Source organism: Drosophila takahashii, chromosome 2L (assembly GCF_030179915.1).
Source record: "Drosophila takahashii strain IR98-3 E-12201 chromosome 2L, DtakHiC1v2, whole genome shotgun sequence".
NCBI classification, from domain to species: domain Eukaryota; kingdom Metazoa; phylum Arthropoda; class Insecta; order Diptera; family Drosophilidae; genus Drosophila; species Drosophila takahashii.
In genome coordinates, this window is record NC_091678.1 from 23,127,324 (window position 1) to 23,150,640 (window position 23,317).

Below are 23,317 nucleotides of genomic sequence, written 5' to 3' on the forward strand. Positions count from 1 at the left end.
ATACGAATCAGCAACAAGAACCAACATCATGCATTATAAATTCATTTCCGTGTCGGCATATTTTTGTTATCCCACCAGAAAAAGGGCAGATAAATGGAGTAGATGGTGCCATCAAATGTGCTAATAAGCTACGTATTTGTGTCAGTGTGCGAGGAGAGTGAAAAGACGGTCCTAAAAATTTTAGTCTTTTGGAATATTTTAAAAGTTACTATTTTAATGAAAGGTCTTAACCCAAAAATATTCTTTAAATTACATTACATTTAAATGTTATTGAAAATATTAATAATAAATACAATTTTTGTTAATCGGGAACTAAATTACATTAATTTATAATCTCCATCTGAATTTAAATGAAGAACTTTCATGAATACAAAATACAAAAATGATCCTGGTAATTTAAGGCCAACTAGCCTTTTAGGGGATACGCCCTCCGCTTTTAGCGCTTTAATTGCAGTTGACTGGCATTTGACTTTGCAAATTGGCCTGGGACAGTCCCCTCTCTGTCACTTCACAACTCCCCGTCTCTTTCGCACTCTTGCGATGCAGACCTGACTGCGTAAATGGTGTGTGTCCTTCTTTTTACTGCAGACTACAGTAACAACAACTGACTGCACATTAAAGATTAAAAAAGCCAACAAAACGACAAGGGAACTTGAGACGGGGAAAAGCAGAGGCTGAGAGTCGTTTTTGTCAAAGGGGTTGTATAAAAAAACGTAAACTAATTTGAACCAACTCTTCCAGAATATAAATTATTATTTAAAGACTCCAGGGTAGGCAGTAATATCGATACATCAATGTTTTACAATGTTTCCCATCACAGAAAACAGTAGGGGAGAGTGGGGGAATTTCGTCAGCATTTTTTCAAAGCTATTTTTTGTCCATCTTGAGACACGTTATCATATTTCTATTTTTATTGTTGAATGCGGTTAGCACCAAGCTTTAAAATGTGACATTCCCCTATTTTTTTAATTAGCTTGGTGATTTATAAAAAAATAAAATGTAAAACCAATATACTGGGGCAATCTCACCACACAGGGGGGTAAAATCACCACACAACTGGGGAAATTTTGTCACCTGAAAAATGTAGGGAGTTTAACGCCTGAAAATATGCTACACTGATCAAGCTTACCATTTTTGTTGACGTCCTATATTTGTTGCTGCTGCTGGTAGTCTGTTCGTTAGCCAGCTCGTCAAATATAAAAATATGTATTTAAAATAGGTGCGAATTTACCCTTAGCTTAGGGTGGCGAAATTTCCCCAGACCGTACTTTTTTAGAAATAATTATTTTTCTTGCGAAATTAGGCGCGAAGTTAAAAACCACTGACGCAGAAATGCACATTATAGCACTGTGTATTATATAAAAAATCGTGTATCTTATTCCTTTTGAATTGTGGCATACAGAAAAAATTTCGTCGAGAACTAAATGTAGCTTTTGAACTGTTAAAACACATTTAATATTATAGCTTATTTATCTTGGCCTTCTGTGCAAAACAAATGCATTGGTTGTGTCTGGCCGTCTTGAAGGACTAAAACAAAAAAATTATATATTTTTACGACTTATGGATTCCGAGATATTGCAGGTGACTAAATTGCCCCTGTGACGAAATTCCCCTACATGGAGAGGGCTAGATAAATGTAAGGATTACATTTTTATTTTTTGTAAAGCAGAATACGAAACATTTAATTGAGTGGCATTTAAAAATAACGTTTCAAAGAAATATTTATGATGGTTCTCTAATTTAAATTAGTTTAAAATAAAATCAAACTATGCCTGACACCATCATTTGACGATAATAAATAAAATTAAAATAATAAACTAAGCATTTTTATTTTGTTTGATGCTTTTCCCTAAAAAGCTGTATAAGATTTTTTGATGAAAATTTAACGCTATCGCCGAAAAACCACTTTTCTACGTCCATGTGTGTGGAAAACAGTAGGAAGAACCCGATCCACTCAAAGTCAAGAGCCAAAAGCTAAAGCTAAAGTCGAAGAGAAAGCTGAAGAACGGGTAGGAAAATTAAGGGGAGTGGCTGTAAAAGAAATTTGCCTACGCCAACGAACAGCAGCAGGGAGAAAAGTTGAAAAAAGAAGCAAAGTAATTTCATGCATCGTTTAATTTTCATTCGGGTTTAATTTGTGCAGCGCCCCCACAACATAACCCCTCTTTTCAAGCATCCAGTCCCGCCATTCTCACCATATCACCATAAAGAGTTCCTTGATGGCATTTCTTCCCCTTTTGGCCGGAATGTTTGCAATTCCCCATTTAGACCTAATACTCAACAGCCACTTTCAGCTCAGCTGACAATTGAAACAGCAAATAAAATGGAGGGTAAAAGGGGTAAAACAAATGTTAGGCAACCAGAAAAACAACAGCCCGCAAAAATATACATCCTCGCACTGAGCTGAAATTGACACCAACTGAATTTGAAGTCAAAGAAAATTAAATGAAGCGCAGCTTTATATTCTTTTTGGGATTGAAGCAACCTTATTGCAAAGCAAAAGTTTTAAATTCATTGGTATTTCAATGTATATAACATGTATACCACATTCTTGTAAATATTTACTAGTTTTTTGGTTAAATGAATTACTCTTGATTATATTATAAGTTATGAGTCATAACTTACGACACACATAAAAAGAATTGTATATGTCGATATTCTTGAATCCTTATCCCTTGTCAACCGTTTCGCTGTCATTTCCACTCGTCCAAAAATAGACGACTTGTAAGCAGACAAAAATTGTTTCAACTTTTATGAAGTCAATTTTGGTAGTCGTTCCTGACGCCCCCCAGTTCCATCCTTTTAAATCTACCCCCCTTTTGTAATTGAAATTTTTATAGTTGTCGCACAGTTTGGTATCTCCGGAAAATGAAAATGGAAGGAGGCAAGGGAAAAACTCGGCTGAGACAAACTTTTATCAGCGCCTGGCGCATTCTTTAAAACAATTTCCATCCCACCCATGCACCACAGTCCCCTTTTCCGCAACAAATTAATCCCTTTATTTGCATAATTGAAAAACATCAACCGAAGCAGTCAAAAAATATCAAGAACTCCAAGTTGAATAACCAGCGGGCCAATGTCCTGGAAGAGGCTAAAGAAAAGGATACACTTCGGTTAACAAAATGTGTTTCCTTTTTTTAAAAAAATAAGATGGATTCCAATTTAAAAAAAAACTAAAATTTTATTTAAAAATAAACTCACCTAAAAATTTCTGGGAAATTAGAAAATTTTTAGATAAAAGTCTGGTGTTTTTGTTGTAAGAATGCATTTTCTGCATAGGCAATTGTTAATGCTTAGCTTGGACGAAATATTTTTTCCAAGTGTTCAGGCCCGGACTGTCGCCACATTTTAATGTTGTTGGCGGCATCGCTGCCCTGGGGAGCTATTTAACATTTTTCCAACACTTTGATAATCGCACTTTGCGGGCAGATTAATTATTTACGAGCGGCGTGTCCTCTTCTACCTGAGTTCACTCGCATCGTTTAACCCGCAGACAGACGGAAGACAACCGACAGCCGACGACAAAAGCCCAGAAGTTGCTGTTAAATCTTGGTAATGCCTAAAGCTCCGGTTCGCCCCGCCCTCAAATCCCAAAACTCGAACGCCAGACCAAGTATATTTGTCGCCGGTCTTAAGAGATTGCGGCGCACAATTTCCGCGCCCGGTTTTGGGGTCAGGTCGCCTCCTCGTCCGCTTTCCCGGGAGATTTTCCGGGGCGGAAAGGCAGCCGCAAGACATCAAAGCGCGCACAACGAGTAGCAAAAGTCAATGGGAGTCAGGTGAGGGATGAGAACAATGCAAAGGCGTAGGCAATAAAATGCCGCACTTATGGAAAATATTACAATAAAATAAAATCAAAATTAAAACCCTAAAAAAGCTATGTTATTATAATCTACATAACAATCAATAATTTGTAGAATTTGTTATGTATTATTATCACTATGAAAATAATTACCAAAGTTAAAAGCTAAGCTGACAAATTCTAAGCTGATTTTGGTAAATCTAATAACTTAATAACTTATTCCCAAAAAATATTATCCATATCTAAAATCTATCTTAATATCTTAATAACAGTGGTAATTTATCAATTGTGGCCTGCCCTTTTTAAAATTGAAAACAAACACAAAGACGGAACTAGATCATCGAGTGCTTTAAGTAAATGGGTGGCGGGTTTAACTGCTTCATAATATCCCGTATCCACCAGAGGCGCAGCGAAGGCGTCAAATTAATGCGCTAAATGCAATTTGCGGCGCTGAAAAGACGGCTTAAGGCGATGCCAAGTGCCTGGTTCTTTGAGCCAACTTTTCCTTGGGACCTGGCCCGGCCCTTTGCCATATGAATTATGCAGTCAAGGAGAAAGAGAAGGCTTGGAAGTAACATAAGATGAAAATCGTTTTAAGTTCTTAAAGGGATGAGAGAAAAAGCTCAGCCAAGTAAAACACATTTATAATTTAATTGTGACGTTGTAACTATTTATAATCAATATGAGATTTTCTTAAGCGATTCATATTTTTTAAAAGCTTTGTAAGCATTATTTGACAAAAAGAACCTTTCATAATAGATTATTGGTATGCAATTTCTGATGACTTATTCAAAAAGTTGGACTTCCCTATTCTTGAAAATTACACCGCAAATCCTCTATTAACATACGTCCCACTTATTGCATTTTCTTCTTCTACTTCCTTCCAACCGACATTAATATTTGATTACCACTCTCAATTTGGGTTTCTTTTGAATAGTAACGAAAAAAATGCCTATGCTCGAGGCCGAGACCAAAAGTTTAGCTAAAATATTGGCTCATAGACTGCCTTCAGTCGGACGTAGAATATGTGCCTAAATACATAGCGTGGAATTTAAAATAAAAGGCCATAAGCACGCTTCCAACCGACCAATTTTCTTTACTTTCCTTCTCTTGATTTTTTGTATTTTTGACTGCTTCTGGCATAATTTGAAGAACTTCCTATTCAACTTTTGCCGGGCAGCCCCAGGGAACGGACACACACCTCAGAGGGGGGTGGGGTATATATATATTTATAAAGACAACTTGGCCCTGGCACATTACCATGCCGAGGGATATACGATGTCTTGGACCGACCGAGAGTATTATAAATAATTCAGTGGCCCGGCTCTGGCCGGAGGCGCTTTAATGAGGCCAAAACGGACTTTGGCCATCACGAGTTTAAGCAATTTTCGTAGCCAGGTGAAGGTAGCGGAATTTATGAAAAACTTTTTCTTTTTGAATGGATTTTCCCTTATTTTCATGGGATCTCACTTAGAAAAACCGAATAGAAAACGAACTGTTTAAATTCATGTCTTACCTATTTCTATCAAAAATAAACTGAAAGAATTCTGATCTATTAAATTAACAAAAAACGAGGACGGAAGCTAACTTCGGCAAGCCGAAGTTCTAATACCCTTGCAGATTTTACGAATTAAAACTTGACTAGACTAGCAACATGCATTAATAAACAACAAAATATTTTATCCTTGTTTGTTTTGCTTTTGTGTTTTGCCGTTTATTTTGATTTCTCGAGAGGATGTTATCCCCGCCATGCTGTACACTCTAGTCCGGGTAGCGGAGTTCGTGGACCAGTTCCTTCTGCGTCCCTTGGCCAGCGTTATCGATGCGGTGGTCACAGGGGTGTACTACTTCCTGTGGGGCAGCTACTTCGTCGGCTATTGCTTGGTGGAGGGCAGTACGTTGGCTTGGAATCTGGTGAGATCTACGGTCAGCGACATCCACCGGGGCTGCTGCGACCTGCGCCTCATCACGCTGGATGTGACCGACTACTTGAATGACGGAACCAGGGGAGGTCTTAAGAACGCCTGGGATTTCGGACAAGCGGTAGGCCGGTTCTTCTGCAATCTGCTCATCGAACTGGGCGATTGCATCTTGTGGGTTTTGTTGCTGCCCCCACGGATCATACTGTTCACCGTGGACTGCCTCCTGGACTTTGTATTCCACTCCATCGTGGCCCGTGGCCTCAGCCTACTGAACAGCGTGTTCCGACTCTCGATCGGATTGTCCGTGCTCCTCGTTCTCTACATGTTTCGGCGATATGTGTACCTGCTGCTCATCTACCTGCTCCAACGTGCCCGCATCGAGATCTCGACGAAGACGCAAAGCGTCTACCACTGGACCGATCAGCAGTTGCAGCGATTCAGGCAGAACATGCGCAACGATCCGGGAAACGCCGGATCTCCGAATCGCGGAGGCTGTGTGGTCTGCATGGAGCGCAGCCGGAACATCGTGATCATGCCCTGCCGGCATCTCTGCCTCTGCAAGGAGTGCTCGCAGCAGCTGCGGCTCCGCTTGGAGCATCGCTGCCCCGTGTGCCGGAACGACATCATGTCGTTTCTGCCGGTCTACATTTGACACTGCCTATTTTTGTAAAGATTGTAGAACTTAGCATAAATGTATATAAGACTGCCAATTGGAATTTAGCCTTTAAGAGCACAATGTCGGACTAAGAACATAACCAAATGCCATTGGTTAATGATAATTATTACAGAATACAGTACCTAAAAATAATTGAAAAAATAAAATTTTAAAATTTTTCACCCTATTGTTCCTATGGGAGCTATAGGATATAGACGCCCGATCGGCACGCGCGTTTACCCTGATGAAGGTACGCACAAAAAAATACGATTTGGAAAGTTTCATGGGAATAGCTAATATTTTGCGCGAAATATCCTGAAAAACGTCAAATTTTGACCGATTTCACCCTATTGTTCCTATGGGAGCTAAAAGATATAGACGTCCGATCGGCACGCGCTTTTACCCTGATCAAGGTACGCACAAAAAAATACGATTTGGAAAGATTCATGCCAATAGCTCTTACACTGAGCGAAATATCTTCATTTTTGTGAAAGCTATATCCGATTGTTCCTATGGGAGCTATAGGATATAGACGTCCGATCGGGTCGGCTTTCAAACTTGATCTGCGTACACATGTTTTAGGACGACTGTGAAAGTTTCAAGGCGCTAGCTTTTAAACTGAGCTCGCAAACGGTATTGAAACAGACATGGGCGGTTCTTTTACAAACCGAACACCTTTTATTGGCTCACATTTTTGATTTGCCTGAAACTTTTTTTACACGTACTATTCGGAAAATAAGTAAACACGTGTATCAGGATTTAACCGAAAAAAAATTATTTTCCTAGTTAGAATTTTTTTAAGTGTGCCAAAAATTGTCAAATTTGAAAAAGTACCCTCTCATTGAAAATCTGTATCTCCGGTTATATGAATCCAATTGACTTCATATCTTTTGCATTAATTCCTCTAAAACCTCTCCTTTCAAAATAAAATTTCTTAAAAAATTTTTTTTTTAATTTCTTAAAAATAAAAACAAATTAAGATTTAAAAAAATTTTTTAACTATTGCCCCCACAAAAAAAAAATTTTTTTTTTATTTTAATACTTGCGCCATATTGTTAGTTACAATCGGTTTTTGTAAAAAGTTGGAGCCACTTTTAGTTTTTAAAATATCGAATTTGTTTTAGCAAGGCCTCGGCTTTTTTCTATGAAAAAACGTCGCAGCAAGTTGATCTACTCTCTCACTCTTATCGGATCCTAATGGAATTTATGTTTTCTCATTGTTTACTAGTCCTTTAACAATTGTTAATGATTAAAAGTTAAGTTTTAAGTTTTTTGACAATTTCTGAATGACAAAAAGTAAAAAGTCATTTTTTAATCAATTAAAAACTTACAACTATTTATTTAACCGTCTATTTAATAAACAATAATTTTAAATTTATTTTATTTATTATTTTTTTATATTATGTAATTTATTAAACATTTTTAAATATTTATTTTTAAATTAAAAAAAAAAATTAATAAAATTTTATAATTTTTTATTTTTATTAAATAAATTTTTTTAAAAACTTAAAAAAAAAATATTTAAAAATGTTTAATAAACTACATAATATAAAAAAATAATAAATAAAATAAATTTAAAATTATTGTTTATTAAATAGACTGTTAAATAAATAGTTGTAAGTTTTTAATTGATTAAAAAATTACTTTTTACTTTTTGTCATTCAGAAATTGTCAAAAAACTTAAAACTTAACTTTTAATCATTAACAATTGTTAAAGGACTAGTAAACAATGAGAAAACATAAATTCCATTTGGATCCGATAAGAGTGAGAGAGTAGATCTACTTGCTGCGACGTTTTTTCATAGAAAAAAGCCGAGGCCTTGCTAAAACAAATTCGATATTTTAAAAACTAAAAGTGGCTCCAACTTTTTACAAAAACCGATTGTAACTAACAATATGGCGCAAGTATTAAAATAAAAAAAAAAATTTTTTTTTGTGGGGGCAATAGTTAAAAAATTTTTTTAAATCTTAATTTGTTTTTATTTTTAAGAAATTAAAAAAAAAATTTTTTAAGAAATTTTATTTTGAAAGGAGAGGTTTTAGAGGAATTAATGCAAAAGACATGAAGTCAATTGGATTCATATAACCGGAGATACAGATTTTCAATGAGAGGGTACTTTTTCAAATTTGACAATTTTTGGCACACTTAAAAAAATTCTAACTAGGAAAATAATTTTTTTTCGGTTAAATCCTGATACACGTGTTTACTTATTTTCCGAATAGTACGTGTAAAAAAAGTTTCAGGCAAATCAAAAATGTGAAATTTTTTTTTTGGCCAAATCTGTTCGGTTTGTAAAAGAACGGCCCACATACAGACGGACAGACGGACAGACGGACAGACGGACAGACGGACATGGCTATATCGACTCCCCTATTGATCCTGATCAAGAATATATATACTTTATGGGGTCGGAAACGTCTCCTTCACTGCGTTACAAACTTCTGACCAAAATTATAATACCCTCTGCAAGGGTATAAAAACAAATTAAAAGAATAGTATTTATATTTTAATCCTTAACCAAGAATAATTATTTATTACGAAATATAAAATCTCTGTAATATTAAATTCATATTGTGAATAGATATGTACAGAGGTAAGATGGTTATTATTTATTATTTTAATTAACATTTATAGTGCATTTAAACTATTTTAATTTATTCCTTTGTTGCTTAAGGAAATTTTTCAAAGTGAATCAAATACAAGTTGGCTTAGATTGCTGAGCGTCAAGGAAAATCAACTGATAAAGGTAAATATACATGACATATCCAAATGTGGGCGGAGTTTGTCTGGGGCGGAAGTAGATGGGCGGGGACGATGGGATAATGGAGGGGGGAGGAGGGTAAGCAGCCGCAATGCGTTGGGGAAAATCAATTTCGCATAAAAAATTCAAGCAAAATTTTATGCCAACCTTTTTTTCTGCCCCTGTTTCGGCTGGAGCTCAAGTAAAAGTTATTGCCAGTGTGTGTGTGTACGAAGTGCATGTGTGTCCGTGTGGCGGCATGTGAACTTAATGATTATGCAAATTGGCCTATAAATCGATTGCCAATCGTCGGTATTCCGAAAATTGTCGTTAGTTTTTTTCCAATAGCGACCAATACAAAAAAAGAAGGGAATGTGTTTATACCAATAACATTATTACATATTTCAAAAGATTTTTTTTGAAGCAATAGAACTCCAGTTTTTCATTCGCAGCCAATCCAAGCCCAAGATAAAATATCTCAGGCCTTCCACCCCTAATGCTCTTTCAGCTCGTGAACGCACTATAAAAATACCATTATCAGTGCAAAAGTTTGCTTATCAAAGATGACTCCGACAACAGCAACAGGATGAAAAACAAGTGATGCTGGGGAAAAATGTGGCAAGAAATTTGCATATTCCACAAGACACGAGGCAGAAGCCAAAGACACGCGGCTGCCACTGTCGTTGAAGTTGAAAAATGAAAGGCCAGGAAAATTGAATTGCCAACTGGTCGTCTGGGTCCTTCCCCTTTCTTGATTTGCCAACGTCTCACAGAAAGCTTATCATTAAATTCAAATATCAATCAATTTATCATAAAAAGAAACGGAAGCGTCAACAAAGAAGCCAGTTCAAAGGGAGAGGTGGGGAATTATGGGACTGCATCCGCCAGCAGATGCAATGGGAAAGGGAATAGAAAATCAGACAAAAAAAATGATATTCGTTAGGTCATTAGTTCTTTGAATTTGAAGTGAGGATACATTAAAGTGTGGCCTTTTAAGTAAGTAAGTAACCAATGACAAAAATTATATAGAATATCATAAAATCATTTGTTGGCGCTCGTATAAAATTACTTAAGAGTACATAGTTAAAGGCTAAAAAAACATTTTCAAAATGATCAATCAAATTAGTATTATAAATATGCCTTTTAAATAATTTAAAGAGTTCCATATATCTTAGAAAAAACTCTGTTTACTCCCTAACCACAAACAGGACTGTCCCTAAAAGGCTTCTATTAACCAGTTGACACTTCTGTCTTCGACTCCTTTTAAGCCCTTAAGTAAATTATTGCTAATGGCCTCCACAGAAGGTCTGCCATAGGGATTGCGATTGGAATCGCTCCACAGCAAAGTAATCACAACATTTGATTGATTGAAATCAATTTCCCGTCAGAGACATCTGTGAGTTGTGTGTGTTTGATTTTTGGGGTGTTTGTGTTTATGCATATATTTGGATACTTTCTTTGGTGTAACACTTGCAAAAATATAATGGATATAATGGAGGATCCTTACACTTTTCAGTATTTGTATAGATTAGTAGACGATTTTGCAATTGTTACATTACAAGACCTTTAAAAAGAATTGCAAACGGTTCATATGGATAACGTGAAAGGTATATATTTTTAGAATATCATATTTTTTCTCCTTGTGTATGCTAAGGTGTCTGCATAGTAGAATATACGTATGCCATTAGATAGCGATACGCTTGAAATCAACCAGGGAGAACGACACCCCCATTCTCCCGTTTTCTCCAATTCTCTGTTTCTCTGCCGGAGTTGCCATAGATGCCAAGTGCAGACAAGCGACAAGCTCAAGTTGGAACGCATCGTTATCCTCCGTTTACAGCCCCCTAAATATTCTCATAATTTATCTGGTACATCTTTGAGTTGCTGCTTCATTCCGCGAAATTAATTTCAAACGAGTGTCTGACTGTCATCGTATAGAGTCATATATGAATAAAAATTGAGAATGCATTTGTCTGGAAATCTTCAGTTCGCTCCATTTCCAATTTTCGCCCACATTGTTGTTAGGTGTAAGCAAAACAGAGCCAACTACGTGGTTGGGGTTTTTATAACCAAATCAGGACCAGACCAGCCACCCAGTGAGATACAGCTGCTTTTTGGCAATGCTTTTTATTGTTTTTTATGATCATTTGTATTCATCAATTTTGTATTGATTTGGCTGGGGAAAGCTAAGCAAGAAGAGAAGCGTTTATATGCCAAGGCAGCGAAAGGATAAACAAAACTTGGCAGAAGCCAATGAATTCTGATGTTCTGTGGGCCGTTTCGCCCTTTTCCTCGACTTCCTCGCCTCCCCCGCTTCTTGGCAATTCCGCACAGCATCTTACGAATTTATGAGCTATAAAAACATCTGCCCGAACGGACTTTTCCCCTTCCATTTCCACCACCGTCATTTTCCCTGTGTGGTAAGGACAAACAAAAGTAAAGTGCTCCACTTTTTGATTACTTTTTGTTATTGTTTTTATGATTTTTGTTTCTGTTACTTTGCTTTTATTTTACATTTTTATATTTCTTCCTCCGGAGTTTGAGTGTCCTTTCATTTCTTGCGTAATTTTAATTAGGCGCCAAATGCATAATAAAATAGATATTTGCTTTGATAGATGGGGGAGGTTCATATGTGGATAGGATTCACAAAAGGAGGTAAAAGTTGTAAAAAACATGGCCAAAGGAGTCCTTAAAATTTGAAAGGTTTGTTTAACGAGTAATGAAAAATATTGCTAAAGTTGTATAGATTGCCAATATGACTTGCATGATTTTGTTTTTAAATATTTTATTGCGATACTGAATAAAATAATCTCATTGGCTTTCATTTGTCATTAAAATTATTTTAATAAAATATGAATATTTCTCATTCTCTTTGGTACATTATAAGTAAAAGAAAATGCACGCTTAATGCAATTTATTGAATTTATTAAGTTCAGCACATACAAATATGGATGGTAATTAACTTTTAACCAGCTCGGAGAGCAGACTGAGAAAAAAGGCGGAAATTTTAAATATTTAATAAAGCTGCGCGCGCATATTAAAATTGCATTAAGAGTGTCAGGAAAACACTGCCTTTTTTCCTACAGAGCCGAATTAATCCACGAAAAGCCAAGGGGGTGGGATGAGCGGATAAAGGAGATGCCAAGCTGCGGTGAAAAAGCGAATAAAAAATTGAATATGCACCCAACGGAATAACTGAATTCATAAAACGCATCGCAGGCGAAATGAAATGCGGCAAAAATGAAATGTTAACAACGCCAAAAGCCGAAAAGTAGTTCGGCCATTTTCCATGGGAAATAACGAAACGAGGCATATATAAATAAAAGAGAGCAAAGAGACTTTCGGCGACATCAAAGTTATTGACAGCTGTAAAGTTCGGTGTAATCTCTACTCCCATTCCCGCATGGTAAAATGTCAGAATTCAATTAAAATTTTATGATATGCACAAAGCAGCAAAAAGCAGCGACTCCAGAGGGCGTAAAAAGTAGAAAAGGAAAGTTAAGCAGGCGGCGGGAAAGAGGGAAAATTTCCTGTCATAATGAAAGCAGCTGCATGCCCACTCACACGCTTGCACTTTAGCTCACACTCACACACATACACACACAAGCACACACACTGAAGCGCTCATTGAGGCCATTGGCAGTTTCCCCCGCTTTTCCCCACCATTATGCGCTTTTCCCAGCTTTTCTCTTTACTTTGTGGCGGCGACAACTGCACACAAGTGCTGCGCATTTTGATATAAATTTATGTATACCCTTCCCGCCGGCCAAAAGGCATATTAAGATGACTAGAGAGCATTTAAATGTTATAGACCCACCCAAAAAAACTTGATATGAAACTATGATGGATTTGATGTTTTGTAGTATCAATGTTGACTTAATATGCTCGAAATGTAAGCAACATGTTCTAAGTAGGCCAGTTCGAATTTCTAATGTGTCTTGGTCCTTATCCCGCTCTATTTCGAATTGAGAGAATTAGTTATTCTCGCTACCACAAACGTAATTTAAGTCGAAAGAGAGATAAATCGGTATTCCGTGGAAAAAACTATATGGGTATAAATACCAGAAATTTACCATGCGCATTCCGATTTGAACCCAGCGTGTTTTTTTTTTGCGTGCATTTATATTGGTAAAATAATACCTGATTATATTTAAAAAACTCTACTTTTATTTATAAAAAATGTAATCCTTGTAATACTCATAAAATTAAGAATTTTTAAAACATTTCCTTAGAATTTAGAAACTTGAAAGAAGGACATTCAGAAGGCCACTCAAGTCGATGCCAAAAGTACTTGCCATGACAATCTAATTTTTTTTTCTTTTGTTGCTATTATTGCTGTTGGCCATCTTGAGCATCATTTGTGCGCCGATTTTTGTGCTGAGCTCTTGGTTTTTGCGACTGCGAAAAATAAAACGAATATAACCATTAAAATGATGGTTATAATTTAGCTAACCATTTCGGCTGGCATTGTTTTGTAGCTGGGCCAGCTGCTAATGCGGCTTTATTGTTATGGATGTGACAGTACTTTTTCGCCTCTCTTTTTACAGGACCATTGAAAGTGCTCATGTGCATGTGGATATGCAAATGGGTATGTTAACAGGATGTTGCAGCATGTTCGTCATAAATTCTGTTGGAAAACAGTGGAGTGAGGGCCACAAATCGACCATCTGCAGTGACCTTTCAACTGGCGGCCATAAAACTGTCTCTCAAACCACCCCCCGAGCCTCCCTCACCGTCCTTTTTTGGCCACTTTACAACTTGAAGACCATGGAACGGACCGAGAAGCGGATGCGATAAGCTTAACCCATCCGCACACTCAGTGGAGGCATTGATTACCGCCGGCCCAAATAAATTACGAGAGCTCAGTGCTTTCTGGTCCAGTCAAATGGCAAACTTTCCCCTGCAACTTTCACTCTGGGAACACCGAACATCGAGGGACTGAGAAAGCAAAAGCAGCCATCGGAGGCGGAATTTTTCCGCTCTATTTGCTCCGCACAGTGACTGCCAAAAATCCACTGCAGGCATCTAACACAAGAAAAGAGACTAGGAAGATGGGAAGAAATGGGAAAAATTTGATAGGAACGAAAATCATTTCAATGTTATGTGGTATTCATTTTGACCTGATATGCGGCATATCAATTCGATATGCTTGAATTTTAATTATGAATTAGTATTACACGGAGAAAACGATATGCGTATAAATACCAGATTCCGTCCTGTTTTTTTGTGTGTAAATATAAGAACACATTTAGTCGATACAAAACTTCAGAACTCAAAGCATTTTACTTGAATTTATTATTTTTATATAAAATTTATAATAAACTTAGGTATTTAATAAAATAAGGTATTTAATATCCGTTTTCAATTTTAAAAGGTTACCCAGAGGTTTTATAAAATAAATATTAAAACATATTTAATCGATATAAAACTTTAGAACTCCAAAACTTATATTTAATTTGTATATTTCAAAAAAATAAATCTATATAAATAGAAATAAAAAATTTCTTATACAACTTAAAAGATCGCTTCCTACACACCCTTGACCCAATGGTGGCAACCGTTTGATGGCCCCTAAAAAAATAGAACGAAAAAGCAACTTTGAGCTGCCATTTGCCATTTTCCAGGGCCTTTCTCGAGAGCGTCTTGGCAGCGATGGGCGCGTGACAGGCGGGGGGCGTGGCAACTGATGCGTGAATAAATCAGCTCGAGTTGCAGGCACATGTAAGTAATGTTTCCTTGGCCAGACACGAGCCCATCCCTAAACTTCCGTGGGAATGTGTTCGAGGAAATGACACAAGTGAAAATATTTCAAACACTTTGGCCCGAAGTGAGCAAGGAACTTTCCCCGAGAGCAATTGTGATTGTGTGGGTAGGGGCCATCGATTGAATTGTCTTTACGCTTTGGTGAGCGGCTTACACGACTTAGCCAAAGCTCCGATTGTGGGTGTGAGCGTCTTATTTACTCACACGGCCCCGCTTTCTTCGGCCAAGTGTCCCAAGCCTTTACTTTCGCTTGCCTGCACTTTCTCCTAATCAAGTGCTCTCTACCGCAGAGTGCATTAAACATTTAAAAATAGCTCGAAGGTCAAGTTTGTATAGGCGGAAAGTGTAAACTGAGCTAAACAAATATATCTAAAATATCGCTGGAAAACTTTAAGTACGCATATAAATTTAAAATCCTAATGCTAAATCCCTAAAAAAAATATGTAATTTTTAGAATTAATATAGTTGGTTAAACATTTATTTGAATTAGACAGAAAACCATTATTGCGATTAAAACTTATACGTGTTTCTAAACTTTTTTTATATTTTAAAATGCTTAAAAATATTATTAATATTAACGGTTTACTTTTTAAATATTGAAAATAACAGAAAATACCATACTTTTGGTAGACAACATTTTACACGCTAGATTCCACATCCGTATCAAATCTTGTGACCATATTAGTATCCCATTCCTTATCCCGATGCCCCACACAGATTTATCTACTCGATTTGCACATTTGATAATTTCTGACTGCGAATCCAAATCAATTTGCTGGCCATCAACGCCCATGAGGTTGAGGTTGTCAGGTCTGACCTGGAAAGCCTTTTAGCCCAACATTTGCCTTTCCTACGCCCTCCGCACAATTTCCTCCCAATTTCCCGCACCCTTCCTGTGGATCCTTGACTGTGCTTATTATTTTATGCCTGGACGAACGGTCAGACGGTGTCATGTTGTTGCCGGCCCCTTGGATTTTTTGATAAATTTTCCATATCGTTAGCGGCAGCAGCTGATGGGGAACGAGAGGGGCAGCAAGGACCCTTTAGGGTTTCAGGGTCCGTTTTAAAGGGTGTTTCTCCCCGTTTTGGCTTGCTCTTTTTTGTTCGGGCTAGCTGCACAATTTGTTGTAATACAATATTTTGGCCATTAGCAGCCAGAAGTTGGGAGCAAAACAGGCAAATGGCCATTGACTTTGTTTGCTGCGCAATGTTTGCTTGCTTTTTTCCTGGGCTTCTGCTTCTGTTGCTTACACTTTGAACCTTCGCACATGCCGCAAGTGGTGGATGGAAATTCGAGAGAACTGAGGTGCAGGATATCGAATCGAAAAATAAAGGGTAAAGCTACCTCTCACATTGCGTCCTCTGATATACAAGACAAATCAATTTTTAGTATTTCACATTAAAGACATGTATGTCTCTTTAAGTTCAATGCCCCTAAGCATCGGAGTTAAATTCAGATTATAATAATAGCTAACTACTTTTGTTTATAGAATGTACAGTCTTACATTACCTATTTAAAGTAATTAATGGATTAAGTGCTTTTTAGCCGTTTATTTTATTTCTCATTAGTTCTCATAAAAATTGTAATTAATTTTGTCTAAAAATTAAATAAGTTTTGTTTTGTTTTTAAAAGGGTATCCCATGCATGTCCTGAATCTATGTGACTCGACCAGTATGTTTAGGAATTTTTCTGGTTTGACCCAATCGTAATCTGACCAAGTTGAGGAATTATGCTTCGAATATTTTTGGGCATAACCTCACACATCTCCTTCATCTTGTTTTCTGTTTTTTTACCCTCCTAACTCCCAGTCGTTGACTGCTTAATGGAACGTAAAGTCTGCATGATTAATAGGCGTCAGTGGGTCGTCCGTCTGAGCCTCGTCAGACATTAATGCCAAATCCTACCGAAGCCCAAAAATATACACTTTTTGTGCTCTCTCTACGCCTTAATGATTTCAATAAAGCAACACAAAAAAAATGCCCAAAAGAAGTCAACACACGGGACTTTTATTTTGTTTCAATTTGCTTAGGGGCGTTTTCGGACCGGATCGGACCAAATTGAACCGAACTGAACCGAAAAACCGGGTCCCAAACTGTTTGCCTTGTCCAGTGACTTTGTGAACTTCTTGGCTTCCTTTTCTATCCATTTAGACATTGATTTTAATTGTTCATTTCAATTAAATAAATTTCACTATGCTTTATATTAGATTTTCATACAAAAATCTATATTACCAAATATAGTAAACTTATATTCATAATGTAATTCAAGGGTAGCTAATTACTAATATCAAATCAGTTTAATTTTATCAAATCCATCAATTTTTTAATTTTGTCAAATGAAAATAAATCGTCAATAAAACCCATAAAGTTATGTGTTCATGGAAAATACCCCAGTATAGTTTTCATCAACCAATTTATATAATTTATATAAATTAGACACCAAACACATTTTATGCTATTTGTTCCATCGCAATGCTGTCACGTCAACGTAAAGTGCCCTGAAATATGTACGAATGTTTTGGATTACAGTTGATGGGCATTCGCACTCCCCCTATGATTTATTTCAGTTTGAGGCACCTCTACTACCTGCTGCTTATGTCAACGACAATAAATAAAAGTAGGAAAAACAACAATGAGCAAAGAAAATAGAAACAATCGAGGAGCTTCCATCAATTGGGCAAATGCAGAGATAAACTTCAACAAAAGCTTAGTGGCTCAAAATGTTTTTGTCTGGCAAACACAGGACATTGATACGACCGTGTGTGTATTTCCCATCTATTGCAACAATCTGGGTGTGCGTGTGTGAATAATCAAAACAAATACAAGCCAGGGGAAAAGAACACTCCCCACACACAGAGACTCAGTTGCTTTGGCCATTGTGGCGACACAGTTTTATTTAAACAAAAGCCTACTTGAGCTTATGCTCAGTTTGCCAGCAACAATTTAATAGCATCTATGGACGAGGGGAATCACGAAAATAAGTACACAGTGTATACACATGTAGCCCGTAATGCCCACATATGCATCATGTGATGGGTAGTTTTTTGGTTGTATAAGTTTTCTATGACAATGTGCGAAGGAAATATATTTTTTCACATAAATAAGGTTTTTTTTTATCCTTGAAATATTTATTTTATCTCGAAAGACTCTTACAAAAATAAATAGGAGCAAAACGAATTCTGATTAATACTCGTAAATCCAACAGAAAAGAAAATACAGCATACTTATAAGCTGAAGTTTGTGATTTGGATTCGCAATCTGGTTTACTTTGATAGATTTTAATCAAAGTTAGCTAGCTCTCACTTTTTAAACACTTTGAAGCCCCAAACAAAATGAAATTCACATCAATTATTATTACCAGGAAATATAGGTATAATAAGAGAGAGAGCCTTGCCGCATTTCATATGATTATTTTGACCCCTGTCGATTTTTCTCGTTTTTTTTTTGAAGTGAGTCAAGGGCAATTTCCACTGTGGGTCGGACTTGATTAATGGGAAATTGTGTTACCGACTAATGAGGGAGGTGGGCGGCAAATGGGCGATATGGATATATATCCGTAATATATATATGTAAGAAGAAAAGGAGAAGCAGGTGGAGCTGTTTTATTTGCGTTTAAGCATTATTTTTTGCCAAAATTCAATGAGAACGAGCCGAATTTCCAATGAAATTTTAACGAATTTCATATTTACAGTTGGCCCGGGGTGGGTGGGCGTTTTTCGGGAGACGCTGTCAGAAGCAATCAGGCTGCAGGCGCTGCTCGGCAATATCAAAGAGCGTATTAACATGCAAAGCAGGGCCCACAACCAGAGCCAAAGTCAGAGCGCTAAAAAAATGAAAAGTAGTCGGTGTGGGTTGCAAAAAAATACAAAAACACAAAAAATAAGAAAGGAGAAAAAAACAGACTGGAAAATAAAGAGACGCGAACTTGACTTGCCACAGAAGGCGCAACAAAATTGAAAACCATTAGGATTAATATTTAGTTGAAAGATTTGCGTGTTAAGCCATTTTTACATGGCTGCCTTCGGCTGCCTCCAATTGCTAATGTAGTTTATGTGTAGGAGTGGGTGGTGCCTGGATGGTGGGATATCTGGATGGCTCTTTGGTTCTTGGGCTCTTTGGCTCCCAGGGAGTATCCCTAACGCTAACTGACGTTGGCTTCTGCTGCGGATGCTGTTACTGCTGTTACTGCTGTTAGGCTTAAGGCGAGACGCACAAACGACATGTAAAATGTGACATTTTAATGTATGCAAATGAGACGTTGAATTAAGCCAACGCACCCACACGGAGATAGAGAGAGAGTGAAGCGAGGGGACAGAATAGCAGAGGAGAAGGATATAGGGGAGCCGAAGAACCTGCAGATCCCCGCTGGTGTGCAAACATTCACTTGGCTCCATATCCGTTTCCGCTGCTCAGCGTTCCCCATCCCCATCTCCTTTTAGCTCTGCTCTGCCTTTTGTGATATGATTTGAAAATAATGAAAAGACAGTTACAGACTTTCCCCGCAGCTTTGGCCACCCCGCTTTTTTTGCCACTCCTATTGGTAACCCCCTCACGTTCCGGCCCTGGCGGAAATGTCAACTTAACTGGCTTGAACCCCAGAAAAATGCGACAAAATACAACACCAAGGATGATTGAAAATATTATAGATAACGAGATATGAAAAAAATATACCCTTAAAAGAATAATTCAAAATAAAGATGGTAAAAAAAGTTATAGATGAAATATTTAAAACCTAATAGTATTACAAATAATATAATGCTTTATTCAGTAGGAATAAAATCCCTAAATCATATAGAAAAAATTGATTAATTTACATTTAATAGTTTTCAGATCACTTATATTAGTCCAGCTTTCTCAAGTCAAAATTTGTGCAACTAGCCTCCCATTACTACTGCACCAAAAAAAACAGAAATAAGTACAAACAATCCTCAGCAAGCCCAAAGTGCGGACTTCTTGACCAATTTATTAATTTCTATTCCGACTGCGTCCCCCAATTTGTCCTTATCGGCCCCTTTGTCTTTCGCCAATGGACTTGTTCGATTGTTTTGGTCTTTGGCTTTCAATTTGTTGATTGTTTTTCTTGGGATTTTCCCAGGAATTCATTTTGAGCGAACTGGATTTCCGTCCACAGAAACAATGCTGTAAAAATGTTTGATTATGAAATGCGTAAACTTTGTGTTTGGCCTTAGATTTTCTGAGAAATGCTGGGAAAACATTTAAAATATTTGTTACTTCACTTGAAAGTTCTCGGAAAATGCGTGGCGTAATTCTTTGGGGGCGAAAGAAAAAGTATTGTTGAAAATTCTTTTGTTTGGCGAAGGGTTTGCTTGAGGAAGTAGTAAAGAAGTATTTCAAGATTATAAATAGATTTATCGGCATTCGAGTGGGCCTAATCAGTACCCTAATCAGGACCCTAATCAGTAAGTTTTATATTACAGTACCAGGTTGTCCAGTGAACACTTTACAAAATATTCCCTTTTAATTATTAAATTTTAATAGTCCCCTTAGTTTATCTCATGGGCAAACTTGTATAATTAGATGCCCTCTTTAAATTAATGCCAACTAAGGCTTACATTTGCCATTAGTGCTTGGATATGTTGTTCAGCCAAATATTTGTAAATAAATAAAACAGAAAAAAGATGCTCACAACCCTGGCCTGGGCATTAATTATGAGCCATTTGAAATGGGTCCCAAAGAACCTTTTGTATGTTCAGAGGGAGATTTATAACTCACCGATTAGGACTAGTATCACATGTAGGATGTACCAGATCTGCAAGCTCGTGGCCGCCGTCCTTCCCGTGGCCGATTTTCTCGCTCCCGGAGCCTGTTGCTCCACCCTCAGCTGCTGGTGGCATTGGTGGTGCTCGGTTTTATGGTGGTGCGGCAGCTGGTGCTGGGTGAAGGGATCCACTGCACACATCTTGGCCTCCGTTAAATGCCCCAAATGAGCCACGCCCGCACGCACTAATGTCTTTATTAATTTCGGTGTGAAAATTTCACTTATTTCATTTGGACATTAAGTTGTTGTTCCGGGGGTTCCCCTTTTTAGTGCTGCTGCCTCTGTGCGGTAATAAAATGTTGGCTATTAATCACTTTTAATCGCGACGCGAACAAAAACAACGGAAAAGTTAAAGGCAAAAACTATTAAAGGACCTGCTGGCCCCCATTTTGCCGCTTCCATCATATGGAGCGGCACTGCAGTCAAGTTAAAGACATAAATTTTCAAGCATTTTGGGCAAAGATTAATTGCACAGCAGCCTTTTCTCGGTTCCGATGCGGGAAAAGCGTGGAAAAGCGGAAAACGAAGGAAAGACCTTGCCACATAAATTCAAAATCCAGTACCCGCTCGCTCCTTAACCCCTTGCTTGATTTAGAGCGTCAGGAAAACGCTTGCCGGGCAATTGAGTTGGTGACTTAAAGTCCAAGTGGCAGGATGAGTTGAGGGTTTTCCAAGAACTAAGGACAGAAACATCCGTTTGGTACGAAGGCTAAATCGTATTTATAAAACACAAGCATCGCCAGAAAAAATATGAGTCATAAAAAATGATTAAAAAGCAAGCATTTATCAGACAAATAATGTGCCTGGTAAACACGATCAATCAGATGGCCAATTAACACATATCGCTTTATTTCTGTGCATTAAATGAACATCCCAGAACTTTTTGTTTAGATTTGGCACCGAAGCATCGAATATCTTTCATATATCAAGATATGAAAATTATAGCCTCATCTGAGAAATGTATTATGTGCGAATTTATTGGGTTGATTCCAAATTATTATTTTATTAATGACGGCCATTAAGGTGAGAAATAATTGGTTAGATATTTTCGTTAATCCATGAACAACGGAATTTAGGTCCAACTTTCAGGACCGGAAAATATTTAATATCATGAAGCGCTAAAAATTCATATTCAAAAGCATTTGAGAAAGAAGCTTATTGAGCGAATACAAAGGATTTTTCTTATTTTAGCTACATTATATTGTCATAATACAGATAAAATGTTTAAGCCACTCTTTTTTTATGAAAAAAACACATATCTGGACGTGCTTATACGCAATACATGCAAATTTCACCGGTGTTGGTCATGATGTGTGGGCATTCAGAAATCTATCGACAATACGGACAATTAACAAATATTAATAAATATTTATAAATATAAATATACTGACATACCCTGACAGCTAACAATAATATTCAACTTGTATGCTTATTTCCCATTTTTTTGTTTTGTTTTGGAACATTCCGCTTTGTTTAAAGCCAACAATGGCTGGATAAACACAAATAAATAGCTAAAAAGTCAGGTGCAGATAATAAAGCAACAACACCAGACGCTGTTATTATAATTACAGCAACAATTAAATCGCGTACACCCGCAAAACCAACAACAACAAAGGCAAGTGGAGCGCCTAAAAATATGCAGCACGAAATAAATGGCCAAGACCCAGCCTTATATACACACTCAAAATAAATTTAACCCTAAATTTTAGAAAATCGCCATTAAAATTTCTTATTTCTAAATACAAGAAAGTTATTTCTAAATCTAAGGAAATTTTTCTTAAGTCAAGAAAGTTTTCCTTAAATCCAGGAAGTTTTTCTAAAATGTAGAAAATGGTTACCATGAACTAAGATCACCCTAAAATCTAGGAAAAATACCCTTAAAATTAGAAATTATTTTCTGAAAAATAGAAAGGCAAACAAAAGAATGAAATATTTTGGCAACGCCTTTTCTAAAAATGAGTGCCCTAACCCTAAAATTAAGCTAACCCTAAATAATAGAAACATTTCCGAAAAAGTAGAAAGTTTTTCTAAAAAATAGAAATAGTTGTTTTCACATGCTCTGGCACACCAAAATGTTCAATGCCAGAACTTGTCAGCTGTCGGGCGGCTGTACTCGTAGCGCAGACGGTTAAAGCACTTGGTTAACAATCGAATCGACCCTGGTTCGAGTCCCAGAGCAAACTATTTTTACCTTTTTTTTTAAGTTTTTTTTTTAGTTTTTTTAAATTTATTTTATTGTTTTTTTTAATTTGTTTTTTTTAATTTTTTTTATTATTCCTTTTTTTTATTGATGGCAAGCGGTAAACCGAAAATAATTTGGTTTATATTTAGCTATTTACTATATACTACACATAATATAAATTGCGATAGCATAAATATATGCATATGTATATACGTATGTAAATAAGTAAAACGCGAATGGTCAAAATTATGCAATTAGTATTCAAATGTGTTGTCCGCTTCACCCTTTACATACAATGCTCGGTTTGCCACAGCAAGTTTAAGTGCTACAATGGCCCAGTATGTAGGCCATTCGCTCCTCGCGCGGGAGACCCGGGTTCGATTCTCACGACGGACAAGTAAAAAATTGTAAGTTTTTTTCATGAACATAAAATATTAACTAATCATAATTTCTACATTCCCAATCTTCCGCAG

General features: G+C 36.9%; 2 protein-coding genes across 2 annotated transcripts in view; one reads left to right on the forward strand and one right to left on the reverse strand.

Annotated features, from left to right (window-relative positions):
• Window positions 1-23,317, reverse strand: part of beat-IIIa (beaten path IIIa) — a 43,120-nt gene that overhangs the window by 18,460 nt on the left and 1,343 nt on the right. Inside the window, exon 2 of the mRNA XM_017145308.3 lies at window positions 20,617-20,943. Coding sequence (XP_017000797.2) covers window positions 20,617-20,803 — 187 coding nt within the window. The 5' untranslated portion in view covers window positions 20,804-20,943. The remainder of the gene's footprint in view (window positions 1-20,616; window positions 20,944-23,317) is intronic.
• LOC123002854 (uncharacterized) lies at window positions 5,490-6,485 on the forward strand. The gene has a single exon (XM_044393506.2). It carries the CDS (start codon window positions 5,552-5,554, stop codon window positions 6,374-6,376), a length of 825 nt encoding a protein of 274 aa, XP_044249441.1. The 5' UTR covers window positions 5,490-5,551; the 3' UTR covers window positions 6,377-6,485.

Excerpts from the sequence above, each read along its gene's own strand:
- LOC123002854 (XM_044393506.2), top strand. The coding sequence starts at position 5,552 with ATGCTGTACACTCTAGTCCGGGTAGCGGAGTTCGTGGACCAGTTCCTT.